Genomic DNA, 16,217 nt, shown 5'->3' with positions numbered 1-16,217 from the left:
ATGAGGCAAAACCTGATAGAAATGCAAGGAGAAGTAAATTCACAGTCCTCTCAATAACTGATGGAATAAGAGAAATAAATTAGTAAGGATATAGAACATTTCAACAAAAATGATTTAGGGAAACGGACTTGGCCCAGTAGTTAGGGCATCCGTCTACCACATGGGAGGTCCGTGGTTCAAATCCCGGGCCTCCTTGACCCGTGTGGAGCTGGCCCATGTTCAGTGCTGATGCGCGCAAGGAGTGCCCTGCCACTCAGGGGTGTCCCCCGCGTAGGGGAGCCCCACGTGCAAGGAGCGCACCCATAAGGAGAGCCGCCCAGCGCGAAAGAAAGCGCAGCCTGCCCAGGAATGGCGCACCGCCCACACTTCATGCTGCTGATGACAACAGAAGTGGACAAAGAAACAAGACGCAGCAAATAGACACAGAGAACAGACAACCGGGGGAAAGGGGGGGGGGGGAATTAAATAAATAAATAAATCTTAAAAAAAAAAATGATTTAGTTGTTGACATTTATAGAACATTCCACCCAGCAAAATACATATTCTTTTCAAGTACACACAGAAGATTTACCAAGATGGGCCATCGTCTGGGTCATAAAACTATGCCCAATAAATTAAAAGGATTCAAGCCATACAAAGTGTGTATTCTGATCATAATGAAATTAAATTAATACAATAATAGAAAGATTTCTGAAAGCTCCTCAAATATTTGGAAACTAAATCCCCACTTCTAAATAACTCATGGGCCAAAGAAGAAATCAATAGAGAAATTAGAGATTACATTGAACTTAATGAAAATGAATACACAACATGTAAAAATTTGCCAGATACTGTTAAAGTAATGCTTAAGGGGAAATTTATAGCATTAAACAATCTGTATTAAGGTCTAGTTAGTGACCTCAGTGTCCACTTTAAGAAAGTAGCAATGAAACCCAAGGTAAAAAGAAAGAAGGAAACAGTAAAGATCAGAGTGGAAATCAATGAAATAGAAAACAAATCGAACAGAGAAAAAAAATCAATGAAACCAAAAGCTGGTACTTCGAGATCAATAAAATTGATAAACCACTGACCAGATGGATCAAGAAAAGAGAGAAGATACCATCAATTGCCAATATTAGGAATGAGAGAGGAAATATCAATATTAATTTTATAGGTGTTAAATAGATAAGAGGGAATATTATGAACAACTTTATGCTAACAAATTGGATAAATTAGGTGAAATAGTCAAATTCCTTGAAAGATACAAACTCCAAAGTTCACCTAGGAAGAAATAAATAACCTGAGTAGCCTTTTATTATTTTGCCTATTGAAATTTCCCACAAAGAAAATTGCAGGCCCAGATGGTTTTAGTGATGAATTCTGTCGTTAATTTTTTTTTCAATGGTTTATTTGTTTTTATTTGTTTCTCTTCCCTTCCCCCCACCCTGCCCCAGTTGTCTGTTCGCTGTGTCCATTTGCTGTGTGTTCTTCTTTGTCTGCTTCTGTTGTTGTCAGCGGCACGGGAATCTGTGTCTCTTTTTGTTGCGTCACCTTGTTGTGTCAGCTGTCTGTGTGTGCGGCGCCGTTCTTGGGCAGGCTACACTTTCTTTCACTGGGTGGCTCTCCTTACGGGGCGCACTCCTTGCGCGTGGGGCTCCCCTACATGGGGGATACCCCTGTGTGGCAGGGCACTCCTTGTGCGCATCAGCACTGCGCATGGGCCAGCTCCACATGGGTCAAGGAGGCCCCGGGTTTGAACCGCGGACCTCCCATGTGGTAGAAGGAAGCCCTATCCACTGGGCCAAGTCTGCTTCCTGTCGTTAATTTTTTTTTTATTTTTTTAATTTCTCTCCCTTTCCCCCTGACCCCGGTTGTCTGTTCTCTGTGTCTATTTGCTGTGTTTTCTTTGTCCGCTTCCATTGTTGTTGCAGGATGAGAATCTGTGTTTCTTTTTTTTTTTGTTGCGTCATCTTGTGTCAGCTCTCCGTGTGTGTGGCACCATTCTTGGGCAGGCTGCACTTTCTTTCGCGCTGGGCGGCTCTCCTTACGGGGTGCACTCCTTGCCCTTGGGGCTCCCCTATGCGGGGGACACCCTGTGTGGCAGGGCACTCCTTGCGTGCATCAGCACTGCGCGTGGGCCAGCTCCACATGGGTCAAGGAGGCCCGGGGTTTGAACCGCGGACCTCCCATGTGGTAGACGGACGCCCTATCCACTGGGCCAAGTCCGCTTCCTGTCATTAATTTTTGACAGTCAAAAGTAATATCTATTGGGGAGTGAATTTGGCTCAAGCAGCTGGGCACCCATCTCCCACATGAGAGGTCCTGGGTTCGCTTCCTGGTGCCTTATTAAAAAGATGGGTAGACACAACAAGCTGACACAATGAGCAGACACAATGAGCAGGGAGAAGATATGGCTCAAGTGGCTGGGCACCCTCTCCCACATGGGAGGTTCCAGGTTCAGTTCCCATGCCTCCTAAAGAGGACAAGCAATGAGTAGACACAGTGAGCAGAGATAATGAGCAGACAGCAAGCAGACACAGCAAGCAGACAACAAGCAGACAGGCAAAGGAGCCATCTCAAGGGGGGAAATATATATATTTATTAAAAGTAATACCTGTTGATTAAAGCACATATGATTATACAGGAGTGTTTAAAGTAAAAAGTGAAAATCAACATATCACATTCTACTTCCCACAGGTATCCAATTAAAATATATATTTACATTAGCTAATTTGAAGTATTTGTCTACTACATCCAATATTGCTCTCACTCAGAATCAGTTTCTATTGACTGATTTTTTTTCTGAGTATGGGTTATACTTCGTTTGTGTCTTTGCCTGTCTTATAATTTGTGATTGCAACAGGACATTTTAAATAATATGTATAACAACTCTGGATTCTGCTTAATTTAATGATGTTTGTGCTCTTTTTAAAAAAAATCAATTTTATTGATACATATTAATAATGCATACAATTCATCCAAGGTGTACAATCAATGGTATTTGTTTTAATCACATAGTTGTGCATTTTTTACTTCAATCATTATTAGTGCATTTTCATTATTTTAATAAGAATAATGATAAAAAACAAAAAACCAGAGAAACAAATAAACAAGAAAATTATTTGCCTCTCAATCTCTCTATGCTTCCTTCACTGTACATAGCTGCTGTTTCTGGTTATTCTATCCAAAGTGTATAATCAATGGCTTTTAGTATAATCACAATGTTGTACATTCATCATCTCAAAAATTTTAGAACAATTTCATTACTCCAAAAATAAAGATTCCAAACCACTTAGCATTCCTTCCTCAGATCTAATAACAACTAAACTCCTTTCATTTTAATGAATTGCTTTATATTTACATTTATATAAATGGAATCATAAAATATGTAGTACTCTGTATTTGGTCTCCTTCACTTATTATAATGGTTTTGTTTTTGTCTGATATAAACATTGTGTAGTATTAAATTTGTTCAGCTTCAAGGAAAAATGGTCTTATATATGCAATTCTACCCATACTTATATTCACATAATATATTTATATTTCATATAATATATTTAGTCCATAATAGGGCAGACGTATAGTATTTGTCCTTTAGTGTTTAGCTTGCTTCACTCAACATAATGTCCTCCAGGTTCATCCATGTTGTCATGTTTCATGACTTCATTTCTTCTTACTGCTGCATAAAATTCCATCATGTGTATACTCCACAATTTGTTTATCCATTCATCAGTTGATGGACACCTGGATTGTTTCCAACTTTTGGCTATCATGAATAATGCTGCTATGAACATCGGTGTGCAGAGATCTCTTCACGCTACTGCTTTCAGTTTTTCTGGGTATATACCTAGCAGTGGTATTGCTGGGTCTCCTGGCAAGTCTATGTTCAACTTCGTTAGGAATTGCTGAAGAGTTCTCCACAGTGGCTGTACCATTCTACACTCCCACCAACAGTGAAGAAGCATTCCTATCTCTCCACATCCTTCTTCAACATTTACAGTTTTCCAACTTTTTAATAGTGGCCAGACTAATAAGTGTGAAGTGATATCTTGTAGTTTTGATTTGCATTTCCCTAATAGCTAGTGATGTTGAACATTTTTTCATGTTTTTTTTCACCATTTATATTTCTTCTTTGGGCACTTATCTTTTCAAGTCTTCTGCCTATTTTTTATTTGGATACCCTGTCTTTTTATTGTTGAGTTGTATGATTTCCTTATATAGCATGGATAGTAAACCCTTATCAGATATGTGATGGTCAAATATTTTTTCCCATTGAGTCAGCTGCCTTTTTACCTTTTGACAAAGTCCTTTGAGGTGCAAAAGTGTTGAATTTCAAGGAGGTTCCATTTATCTATTTTTCTCTTTTTGCTCATGCTTTCTTTCTTTTGGATATGGCTATCCAGTTCTCCCAGCACCATTTTTTGAATAGAATGTTCTGGGCCAGCTGGGTGGGCTTAACAACCTTATTAAAAATTGCTTTACTGTAGATGAGAGGGTCTATTTCTGAGATCTCAATTTGAATCCTTGGTCAATCTGTCTGTCCTTAAGCCAGTACCATGTTGTTGTTGTTGTTGTTGTTACCACTGTAGCTAAGTAATATGCTTTAAAGTCATGAAGGGAGAGTCATCCAACTTCGTTCTTCATTTTTCAGATATGTTTTGCTATTCGGGGTCCCTTACCCTTCCAAATAAATTTGATTATTGGCTTTTCAATTTCTGCAAAAAAGACTGTTGGGATTTTTATTGGGATTGCGTTAAATCTGTAAATCATTTTGGGTAGAATTGACATTGTAACGATATTTAGTCTTCCAATCTGTGAACACGGAATGTCCTTCCATTTATTTAAGTCTTTTTTTTGGGTTCTTTTGGCAATGTTTTGTAGTTTTCTGAATACAGTCCTTCATGTTCTTGGTTAAGTTTATTCTGAAATTTTGATTGTTTCAGTCACTATTATAAATTGAATTTTTTTTTCTGGTTTCCTCCTCAGATTGCACATCAGTATTGTATAGAAACACTATTGATTTTTGCATATTAGCCTTGTACTTTGCTGAATTTGTTTATTAATTCTAGTTGTGTTGTGGATTTTTCAGGATTTTCTACTTATAGGATCATGTTGCCTACAAATAGTGAAAGTTTTATTTCTTCCTTTCCTATTTGGGTGCCTTTTATTTCTTTGTCTAGCCTAATTTCTCTAGCTAGAACTTCTAGCACAATATTGAATAATGGTGATAGTGGGCATCCTTGTCTTGTTCCTGATCTCAGCAGGAAAGTTTTCAGTCTTTGGCCATTGAGTACAATGTTAGCTGTAGGTTTTTCATACATGCACTTTACTATATTGAGAAAGCTTCCTTCTATTCCTATCTTTTGGTGTGTTTTTATCAAGAAAGGGTGATGTATTTTTGTCAAATGCCTTTTCTGCATCAATCAAGAGGATCATATGACTTCTTCAATCTATCAATGTGGTTTATTACACTAATTGATTTTCTTGTGTTGAACCACCCTTGCATACCTTGGTTAAACCCACTTGACTGTGGTATATGATTCTTTTAATGTGCTTTTGGATTCTGTTTGCAAGTATTCTGTTGAGGAGTTTTGCATCTATATTCACTAGAGATATTGGTCTTTAATTTTCTTTTTTTCTAGTATCTTTATCTGGTTTTGGTATTAGGATGATGTTGGCTTCATAGAATGAGTTTGGTGGCATTCTTTCCTGTTTCGGAAGAGCTTGAGCAAGAGCAGTATTAGTTCATCTGTGAATGATTGATAGAATTCACCTGTGAAGCCATCTGGTCCTGGGCCTTTCATCTTTGGGAGGTTTTTGATGACTGTTTCAATCTCCTCACTGTTACTGGTTTGTTGAGGTCTTCTATTTCTTCTAAAGTCAGTGTAGGTGGTTCATGTGTTTCCAGGAATTTGTCCTTCTCGTCTACTTTCTCTAGTTTTTTGGCATACAGTTTTCATAGTATCCTCTTGTGATCTCTCTTATTTCTACAGGGTCAGTGGTAATGTCTCTCCCTCTCATTTCTGATTTTATTTATTTATGTCTTCTCTTTTTTTGTCTTTGTCAGTCCAGCTAAGGATTTGTCGATTTTGTTGATCTTCTCAAAGAACATCAACATATCACCTACTCCCCACAGGTACCAATTTTTAAAAATCACACTGACGAATGTTATTATAGATTCTTATAAGGAAAGGACACATAAACACACATATATATATACATCCAGTTAAATAACAAATGTTATTATTCTGTATATATTACTTGAGCTTGCTTTTCTCATTAAACATAGTATGAATTTCTTTCTGTGCCAGAACTCAAAGCTCTATCTAAATTCTTTTTAAATAGCTACCTAATATTTCAGTATATAATATTGTATAATTTTCCTCAATCATCTACTGGTGGACTAAGTTTGGATAGTTTCTATTTTTATTTTGCTATTATAAGAAATATGGAACTGAAAATCCTTGTATATTTATCCTTGCACATGCATGCTAATATTTCTTTAGGAGAAATTCTTAAAAATATGATTTCTGGGTTTTGGAGTATTCACATTTTGATATTATGCTATTCCTTCTGGCAGTGCTTGGGTTTGCATTCAGAAGCTCCACAAGCTCTTCTTTGTAATAGGAAGGCCATGTCCTCAGCACAACCTGGAACGTGCCTTCACATTTGCAATGACAGTTTAATCACAGTGACAAGCACCCACCCACTTCCGCCACAGGAACTACTGATATTTTAGGCCAAAAAATTCTTTGTGTGACATGCTTTCATGTTAGTTTCCACACCCAGTATCTATCATCCCTGGTTCCCAGGTACCAAATGCCAGCTGCTCTCCCTCTAGTCATTTCAATTGGCCAAAATGTCCTACACAGTTTTATTTTTTATCTTTTTGTTTAAAAATTTAAAAAATTGCCATACAGTTTTAAATATCTCTAGGGTGTGGTACTTTCTTCACTCCCAGAACCTCTGAAACATATAGCGAGTTAAAAATTGTAGTTAAAGAGAACAGTTTGATGACCTACAGATTTACCAGTGACTTATTTTACTACGCTATTATATTATAGTACCTGCCACCTTTTAAATTCTTTTTCCACTATTTGCTTGGTAAGCAAATCCTTCACTTATTTAGGCTAGTGTTTCACTTATAAGCAGATTCAACCCATAACATCATTTTTTTAAAGAGAAAAATTTCAGATAAACAGTACAAACAATATAAGGAATATCTTTATATCCACTACTCAGATTTTAAAAGGTTAATATTGTGCCATATTTTCTTCAGTTCTTTTAATAATTTTAATTTAGAAATATAACATAGATATCAGGCAGGGCCCTATGTATCTTTATTCAGTCACTTACCTTAAATATTAGTGTTTAATTTTTCCCTTGGTACTGTGGTAGACAGAATAATGGCCTCCAAATTATATCCACATCCTAATCTCTGGAACCTGTGAATGTGTTACCTTATGTAGCAGTTTGATATAGTTATGAATTCCAAAAATAGATATTGGATTATGTTTATAAAATGGTCTGTACCTGGGCATGATTAAATTATGATTAGGGCTTTAATTGGGCCACATCAGTAGGGCGTTGAGTTCCCACCCCTTGGTGAGTGGGAACTCAAAGATAAAAAGACATGGCAAAAGAAGAGAGTTGAAGTTTTGTCGTTGGAGTTTTGCTGTTGGAGTTTTTGAGCTGGAGCCCAGGAAGTGAACACACAGGAAAAGACCACAGAGGAACAGAGACATGGCAGAAGCCTCAGGGAGAGAGAAGGAGCTGTTTGACTGATAATCTACAGCTGACTGTCTGGAGAAAAGGGGAGCTGATCCCAGAGACTAATGAACCCCAGGAAGAGAGGAACCCGAGAAACCTGAACCCTGGTAGATGTTGGCAGCCATCTTGCTCTAACACATGGCAAAAGACTTTGGTTAGGGAAGTAACATGATTTATGGCCTGGTAACTGTAAGCTCCTACTTCAAATAAATACTCTTTATAAAAGTCGACAGACTCTGGTACTTTGCATCTGTACTCCTTTGGCTGACTGATACACCTGACATGGCAAAGAGACACCGAGGTTGCAGATGAGATTGAGTTTAAAGAATTTGAGACTTTGGATTATCAGGTAGCCTGAGTGAAACATACGACCTCATAAAATCAGATAACCAGGGTCAGATGTGTTCAGAGAGCGAGCACGCAGTGTGATGTGTCTATGAAAATGGGATCGTAGAGATGTGATGTTGTAGACATTGAAGATGAAGAAAGGGGCCTGAACCAAGGAATCTGAGCTGCCTTTAGAAATTGGAAAAGATAAGTGTAAGTAAATGGATTTCCCCCTGGTGCCTCCAGAAGGGAAGGCAGGGCTATTGGTACCTTGACATTAGCCAGTGAGACCCAGGTCAGACTCTGGTCTCCAGAAATGTAAAGATAATAAACCTATGTTGGCTTAAGCCACTAGATTGGAGGTAATTTGTTACAGCAGCAGTAGAAATCTAACACAAAATTATATGGTGTTACTATGTATGTTTATTCATAATCAATGTATAATATTGGTTTCGATTGTTTTAAAACTTTACCTAAGTTTAACACTCTTAGTAGAAATGTATGAGTTATACTCATAAATTCCTTTCATTGCTTTTTTTAAAAACGAAAACATGCTATTTAGACACATGTGCGTATTATTAGCAGGATAGTAGTATTCGACAGTAGAGTGAGGCTAGCTGAGGCCTGGTCAATGGAAACCAGAAAACTTGTGGTCAAGATAGAGTTGCCAGATAGAGAACGGAACGCCCAGTGAAAACTGAATTTCACATAACAGTGAACTTTTAGCTGAAATATGCCTCACGTATTGCAGATATTGCACGTCACATTCATTATTTGCTAAATCTGCAGTTCTAGGTCGGGATCACGCTTGTGACCTGACCTTGAGGACTAACTTCCCAACTTCTGCTTTATCGTAAAAATCAAAATAAGAATGCCTGCTTCATTGAGCTGTTAAATCCAAATTGAAATCAATTCCCTAAAAGCAGAAATCCAGCTTTTCGAAAGAACGACGGTCAAAATGAAAAACTGTGGGCTTCGCTGGGATCGGGGAGGGCGTGGAAGCGCAGAGGACCCTCGCCGGGCGGGTGTGGGGGGGCCCCCCAGGCGCTCCGCCGCTCTCCAGTCTCTTGTGGGCCCTCCCAGCTTCCGTCGGCAGCGCCGGTCACGTGCCTCTGCTCACGTGATCGGCGCGCCTGTCATTCTGCAGCGGCTCTAGCTGCCTTTGGCGTCCTCAACGTTTCCTGGGTGCTGCAGCCCCTTCCTTTTCCGTCTCGCAGCCTCCCACTGCCCCTGAGGCCTCCGGACCGGCAGGAGACGCCCACCTGGTTCGGACGCGGCGCCTCATCCCGGCGGTGGCAGCGACGTCCCGGGATTCCCGCACCCTCCCCCGCCTCCGTTGGGTGAGTTGTGGGGTCCCCAGGGTTCGAGACTGAATTAAAGTCGCCCCCGGGTTACTTCCTTTAGATACAGGCCCGGAGGAGGCAACCCCCGCGCTCTCTGGCGCTTCCCTGGTTGCGTCCGGGTCACGCTCTCTTCGAGCCCCCAGCGTCCTCCTCCGGCCCGGGTTTACCAGATTTCTTTTCCTTCCAGGCCTCCACCAGGCCTGCCGGGCCTTCCTCGCAGGGAGAAGGTGGTGAGTGGCGGGCGGGGAAGGGGCGGGCACGAGGACAGGTCAGGGGTACACTTTCTTTAGGATTAACCTGCAACCCTGGCCTGCGGGTACCTAGGGAGCCGTCCTGGGGCACTGCCCTGAGAGAGACTGGGTGGGGCTGAGCCAGCTTGGTTCCAGAGATCTAGTGCACTCTGGACGGAACCTGTTTCTGTACTGCCTGAGCCCTGCCACGCAGGCTTGTTTCCGCAACAAATCCTCAGATACAGAGAGCGTCCATAAAGGACTAATAAGGTCACTAGGATCCTGGAGTAGAATTTTAGGTATGATTTTAGCTTCTTTGAGGCCATGTCTATTAGCTTAAATGTTGCAAGCTGGAACTTAATTTTGTGCTGTGCTCAAAAGAGGTGCAAGCATTTTTCTGGAAGCTTTCTGCAAGCATTTTTCTGGAAGAATTCCTTAGAAGCTATTGTTGTAGGTTCCGGACTCCATTTGTTGGCTGTACCTAAATTGTAATTATTTGTTTCAAAAATTCCCCAAATTGATTTTTTTTTTACTAGAGCAGTTGTAAGTTTAGGGAAACATCATGCAGAAACTGCAGACTACCTAAATATCTTCCTTCTCACACACGTAGTTTTCCCTATTATTAACATTTTGCATTAGCGTGGTGTCTTTGTTACAATAGGTGAAACAGTATTATTGTAATAAACAACCTTAGCCCACTGCTTATATTAAGGTTCATTCTTACTGTTTTACAGGTCTGTGGGTATGCATGTGTGCCAAGTTATATACAACTAAAATTTCCTTTTTTATCCCTTTTCTCATCTACAATTTGATGGTGTTTATTTCATACAAAGTTATGCCTCCATCCCCATCACCCATTGCGAAAACCCCAAAGTTCATTTTGTGAACTTTGATTGAGAAAGGAACCCTCTGTCTTCTGAGAAATTACTTATGCAATTTAGGTATTTTAATTTGAACTGGTAATTCAATATTTTTAGACAGGACTTATACCTTTTTTTATGTTGCTTCATGATGATGCTTCATAACCGTTGATTAGTGTACTTGGCCTTAGCTGTACTATACAGTATATGCAAGGTAATATATTTGGCCTTAGCTGTACTATAACTGCATTACAGAGACTTTTTTGTCTCTTGGAAGAGGACAGATGATCCTAACTGTATAAATTTAAAATATTTTGCTATTTTATATGCCTATTCTATTTAAGCATGATTTCTGATGTCATTATTTTAAGTGGTCCCTTTAAAAGTTTTGCTGCAGGATTAACGTAAGTAATTTTAAAAACCTTTCCTGGAAAAGTAAAAACCTGTAGAGCTCACTTTCATAGAGCGGCACATAATTGGGTAAGATTTGAAATCTAATGATAGTACTTTCAGGATTTGGATATTTAATATTTGAGTTAAATGGGTCTCTGAAATTTAAATCTGGCTTATTGACATTTGCCTAGGGAGATTAAAGCGATGATGCTAATATTAATATTAGCAATAACAGTTGAAAAAAATAACAAAACCTGGTATTCTGTATTTTCCTTGTATCTAAATTGAAGATCTGTTGAAAAACATTCAAGATCATAAGATTTAGATGACCAAAATGGATATTCGGGGAGCTGTGGATGCTGCTGTCCCCACCAATATTATTGCTGCCAAGGCAGCGGAAGTTCGTGCGAACAAGGTGAACTGGCAGTCCTATCTTCAGTAAGTACTGATTTGCTGTGAATCACAGAGAACCATGTGCTTTTGTGGTGGGCTTTCTCATGGTCATGCTCCTATGAGAGAATTACTGGAAAAATACTAGTAATGTGGAAGAAAACACTTCCTCAGAATAGCTATCAAAGGGAGACAGTGGAGTGTGGTGGAAAAAGCCTGGGACTCCAGTCATGCCTGATAGAGCCGTTCCTGTATGTTTAATCCTCTCTGTCTGGAATGTTGCACTATTTTGAATGACTGGGAAATATGGGAGTGGGTTCATGGGCTACGGAGAGAGGAAGGGGTATAGGCAGAGCCTGTGAGGGGCCCTTTCAGCCCTATGGATTAGTATGGTGACAGGTGGGTGTGCACACTTGCTTGTACAGCTAGCAAAAAGCATAGATGTGTGAGTTGTGAGACCTGGGTTTGAATTCTGATTTTTCTATCTACTGGTTTGGTGATCCTAGATAAATCTGTGAACTTCTCTGAGATTCAATAAAGTAAATGGGATATGAAGATAGATATCCTACAGGGTTGTTGCTGAAATTATGTATTTAAAGTATCAATGAATGCACTTGAGTACAAGCATTAGTGTGTTGAGTTCATGTAAAAGGTTTTAGTTCTTCCCCTTTTCTTCTTGTGTGTATTAAGATTTGGCATACTGGTGTTTTAATATTCTCTATGTAAAGTAAACTTTCATTAATTCTGGACCATGTTTTAACATTTGACTTTATTTCATATCTATTTATTTTGGTATATTTATAATGGATTTATTAGGGAAATTCAGTTCAGGTTTGCATATATATTTTGAAAAGCAAACCGAAGAATCTTTAGTTTTATATGTAATTGTTTTGTTATAGGAGGGATATGCATGTTCAGAGTGATCCTTTTATTTCTGTTAATTAGTCACTCATCAAATATTTGTGGAGCACCTGCCAAGTTTGAGGCATTTTTCCAGACTTTGGGGCTACAAAAAAATAAGAGTCCCATCTTTAAAGAAACTCATAATCAATTAGGGAAGTCAGATATGTAAGTAGATAATTTTAATTCTCTATTTTAGCAATGATCATAGAAAGGTATACAGGGTATGATGTGTGCACAGGAAAAGGACAGTTTATCCTACTCCAGGTAGTTTTCTTGATGGGGATGATCTGTGAACTGAGTTTTAAAGAATGAGTAGGATTTAGCCATGTGGGGAGAAGGAATAACCTCCCAAGAAGAACAGATAGTTTGAGCAATGGCAGGGAAGCAGCAAACAGTCTGCTGGGGAAGGAGGGTGGATAATAACTGTCTTGGAGTCAGGCAGTGGGGAGAGCTGAGGCTGGAGAGGGAGCCAGTGGGCCAGACATGAAGGTGTCAGGTGCCTTTGGAAAAAGTCTGGACTTGATCCTGACAGTCAGTGCTTTTCAAGCTGATTGTTAAGCTGTGAAACCCATGGTTGAAGTGGAGTTTAATAAGGAACTCGGCATTTACACAGATTGAAATGATGCTGTTCTGGTTGAATGGAGGTGTGTCTCTGAGCCCACTTCTTGAGACGGTTCACCATCCTCTGTTCCTCAGCAGCTACTGAGGGTAGGGGTGGGGAGATCCCATGGAATCATTTGGGTTCCAAGCAGCACAGTTTTAAAATCTCTGTTGTAGTTTGTGAGCCTGGGATTAGTTAGATGATCAGATTTGCCTTTTGGTTGGATTGCTCTGCTGGCAGTGTAGAGGGTAGATTTGTGGACTTTAGCCTAGAGGTAGGGAGAGGCTGTGGCAGTAGTTATTGGAATGGAAAGGGTTGGATGGATCTGAGAAAATCTTAGTGATGGATTTGATGTGCGGGGGTGAAAGGGAAGTCTGGATGACTTCTGGTTCCCAGTTTCCAGGGACTGGATTATTGATGGCGCCACTGGCTGAAAGATAGGGGTGAAATTTCTGATGTTTCCTCTGTTAATTGGTATTGGTATTACTGTTTAAATCACCAGTGTTTCCTAATTTCTTTAGTCCAAAGTCAGTTTAGATCAGAGGACAAGGAGTTTCATGTTTATAAAGTCTGACTCTGTTTATATTCTAAATAAAGTAATACTGTTATTGATCATAAAGCACTCGGCTGGCAGAAGTTTCTCTGGCATTGGCATTTAAACATTTTTAGTTGCATTGAGACTTAACTGCTCCCTCTTTTATTCTCCTTTCCCATGGTTTCTGTATCACTTATGTTGTCATTTCCCTTTTTACTATTTCTTTCCCTTTCTATCCTTTACTTATCCTGTTGTCCATCTTACAAATTTCTTTCATGAAACCTTCCACTTCATACGTCTGCGCAAGTGTTCACAAGCAGTGAACTGTTCATTGTGGAGAACACTGGTGAGTGGTGAATTAGTGTCTTCCTAGTAAGAGCTTTACAGATTGTTGATTGGCTGGTCAGGACATGAATAATCAGTGAACCTTAGAGCAGCATTATATACGGATCTAATAAAAGCTGAGCTCCCCAATGTCAGAAGACCAGCATGCTTTTATTAAGCATGCTAACTTATATTACAAGTTAGCATGTTACTATGAAATACAGTATCTAAAAAATATATTTACATAAAAAAAAAGAGATTTATTTATTTATTTCTCTCCCCTTCCTCCCCCCACCCCGGTTTTCTGTTCTCTGTGTCTATTTGCTGCATCTTCTTTGTCTGCTTCTGTTGTTGGCAGTAGCACGCGAATCTGTGTTTCTTTTTGTTGCGTCATCTTGTTGTGTCAGCTCTCCGTGTGTGCGGCACCATTCCTGGGCAGGCTGCACTTTCTTTCACCCTGGGCGGCTCTCCTTATGGGGCGCATTCCTTGCACATGGGGCTCTCCTACGTGGGGGACACCCCTGCGTGGCAGGGCACTCCTTGCGCGCATCAGCACTGCATGGACCAGCTCCACACGGGTCAAGGAGGCCCGGGGTTTGAACTGTGGACCTCCCATGTGGTAGACGGACGCCCTAACCACTGGGCCAAGTCCACCGCCTGTATTTACATTTGATTAAACTTTTTCTTAATAACACAACTAGACAGTATTTAAATGGGTGTGACCATGGTCCACTAACATATAGAAATGCTAATAGAATTTGTCCAAGCAGAGGAATTTGGGCTGCTGTGAAGGAAATTTGAGGCAGGGACCGGAGACTTGGAAGAACGTGTGATTCTTGGTGAAGCTACCAGAAGTTTGGTGTCCTTCCCTCTAGGCCCCTTCAGGCCAATGCACGGCCCCTTCTTTCACCCAGTTTCTTAAGTCAGAAACTCAGGAGTCATCCTTGACTCTTCTCTTTTCCCTTACAGTCCACATCTCTTCCATGAACACATTTATTTTTTTAGCACTGCATCCAAGGCCTACTTTGGATCTGACCCCATTTCTCCATCTCCACTGCTACCACCCTGGTCCCTGCTACTGTTGTCTCTCCCTTAGTCTGTTGTCATAGCCTCTTGCCTGGTGTCTGTGCCTTTGCCATCGCCCCCATAGGCACAGTTCTTCACATGGAAGAGGGATTTAAAAGAATGTAAATCAAATATTGTCCTCCAGCCCAAAGCCTTAAGTACATTGGCAGTCTTGCTCTTTCTCACATAGCAAGCTTTTTCCTGCCCCTAGGCCCTTGTACTTGCACTTCTGTCCCTCTCAGAATTCTTCCCTCACGTCATTTGGCCCTTTAACTCACTTTATTGAGTGTGTGCAGCTGACCTCAGAGACCCTAACTAAAATAAGTTCTTTCTTCCATTGCTTCTGTTGCTTTCTAGCTCCTTGCCCTCACTTCAGATTTTTCCAGTGTTCACCATTCTTAACAGAATGGTTTGTGTGTGTATTGTATTTTTTTCAATTTTTATTTTGATTACATGTATTAACATAAAATTTCCCATTTTAACCACTTCCAAGTATATAAGCCAGTGTTGTTAATTGATTACATTCACAATGTTGTGCTTCCATCACCATCATCCACTTTTTTTTTAAACTTATTTTTTAAATAATTATTTATTTTTGAGTTAGACTGCAACCTCAAAGAGGATGGCTAATTTGTTGCTGCATTGCCTGTTATTAAAGGTGCCTGACATATACAGGCTGTCAATGAATATTAGCTGATTAAATCATACATGAGTAGGGTACTTGTTGGGAAGTGTTTGAGATGAGTGTTTAGAAAAGGAAGATAGGGAAGCAACTGAGAGAGCATCCACCTACCATATGGGAGGTCCAGGGTTCAAACCCGGGGCCTCCTGACCCGTATGGTGAGCTGGCCCACGTGCAGTGCTGATGCGTGCAAGGAGTGCCCTGCCATGCAGGGGTGTTTCCTGCATAGAAGAACCCCACACACAAGGAGTGTGCCCTGTGTAGGGGAGTCCCACACGTGAGGAGTGTACCCTGCAAGGAGAGCTGCCCTGCGTGAAAAAAGTGCCGCCTGCCCATGAGTGGCGTCACAAATACGGAGAGCTGACGCAGCAAGATGACACAACAGAAAGAAACACAGATTCCCGGTGGCACTGACAAGAATGCAAGCCGACACAGAAGAACACACAGCAAATAGACACAGAAAGCAGACAACAGGGGTGGGTGTGTGTGTGTAAGGGAAGAGATAAAAAATAAATAAATCTTTAGAAAAGGAAGATAAGGGCTGGAAATGAAGGACCTTATAAGCCATGCTAAAGAGGATGGGCGTTAGCTTGTTAAGTAACATGCTATTTCAGGTTATTCTGTCCTTATTTTAAAGATAAGTAGCTAGCTCTTCAGATAGGTTATAACATGAACATGCTCATATGTAGGTCATAATTAGTTGATTAATTGCAAGATTTTTATTGAATGCCTCTGTCTAGGTGCTAGGTAGAACTGCCATTCAAATTTGTAGTCAAATGGGAAAGGAATCGTGATCAGCTGTGTGTTTGAGAAAG

At 40.3% G+C, this 16,217-nt stretch overlaps 1 protein-coding gene across 2 annotated transcripts in view; it reads left to right on the top strand.

Moving 5' to 3' along the window:
* The first annotated feature begins 9,157 nt into the window (after window positions 1-9,157).
* The window catches only part of ATP6V1H (ATPase H+ transporting V1 subunit H), a 127,372-nt gene continuing 120,312 nt past the window's right edge, over window positions 9,158-16,217 (top strand). The window contains exons 1-2 of one of the 2 annotated variants that reach the window (XM_004479847.3): window positions 9,158-9,416; window positions 11,193-11,340. In XM_004479847.3, coding sequence (XP_004479904.1) covers window positions 11,228-11,340 — 113 coding nt within the window. In that variant the 5' untranslated portion in view covers window positions 9,158-9,416; window positions 11,193-11,227. The remainder of the gene's footprint in view (window positions 9,417-11,192; window positions 11,341-16,217) is intronic. The other variant, XM_004479848.3, reaches the window with a different exon arrangement.

The sequence above is a fragment of the Dasypus novemcinctus genome, chromosome 14 (assembly GCF_030445035.2).
Source record: "Dasypus novemcinctus isolate mDasNov1 chromosome 14, mDasNov1.1.hap2, whole genome shotgun sequence".
Classification (NCBI taxonomy): domain Eukaryota; kingdom Metazoa; phylum Chordata; class Mammalia; order Cingulata; family Dasypodidae; genus Dasypus; species Dasypus novemcinctus.
This window is presented reverse-complemented; position numbering and strand designations above follow the sequence as displayed.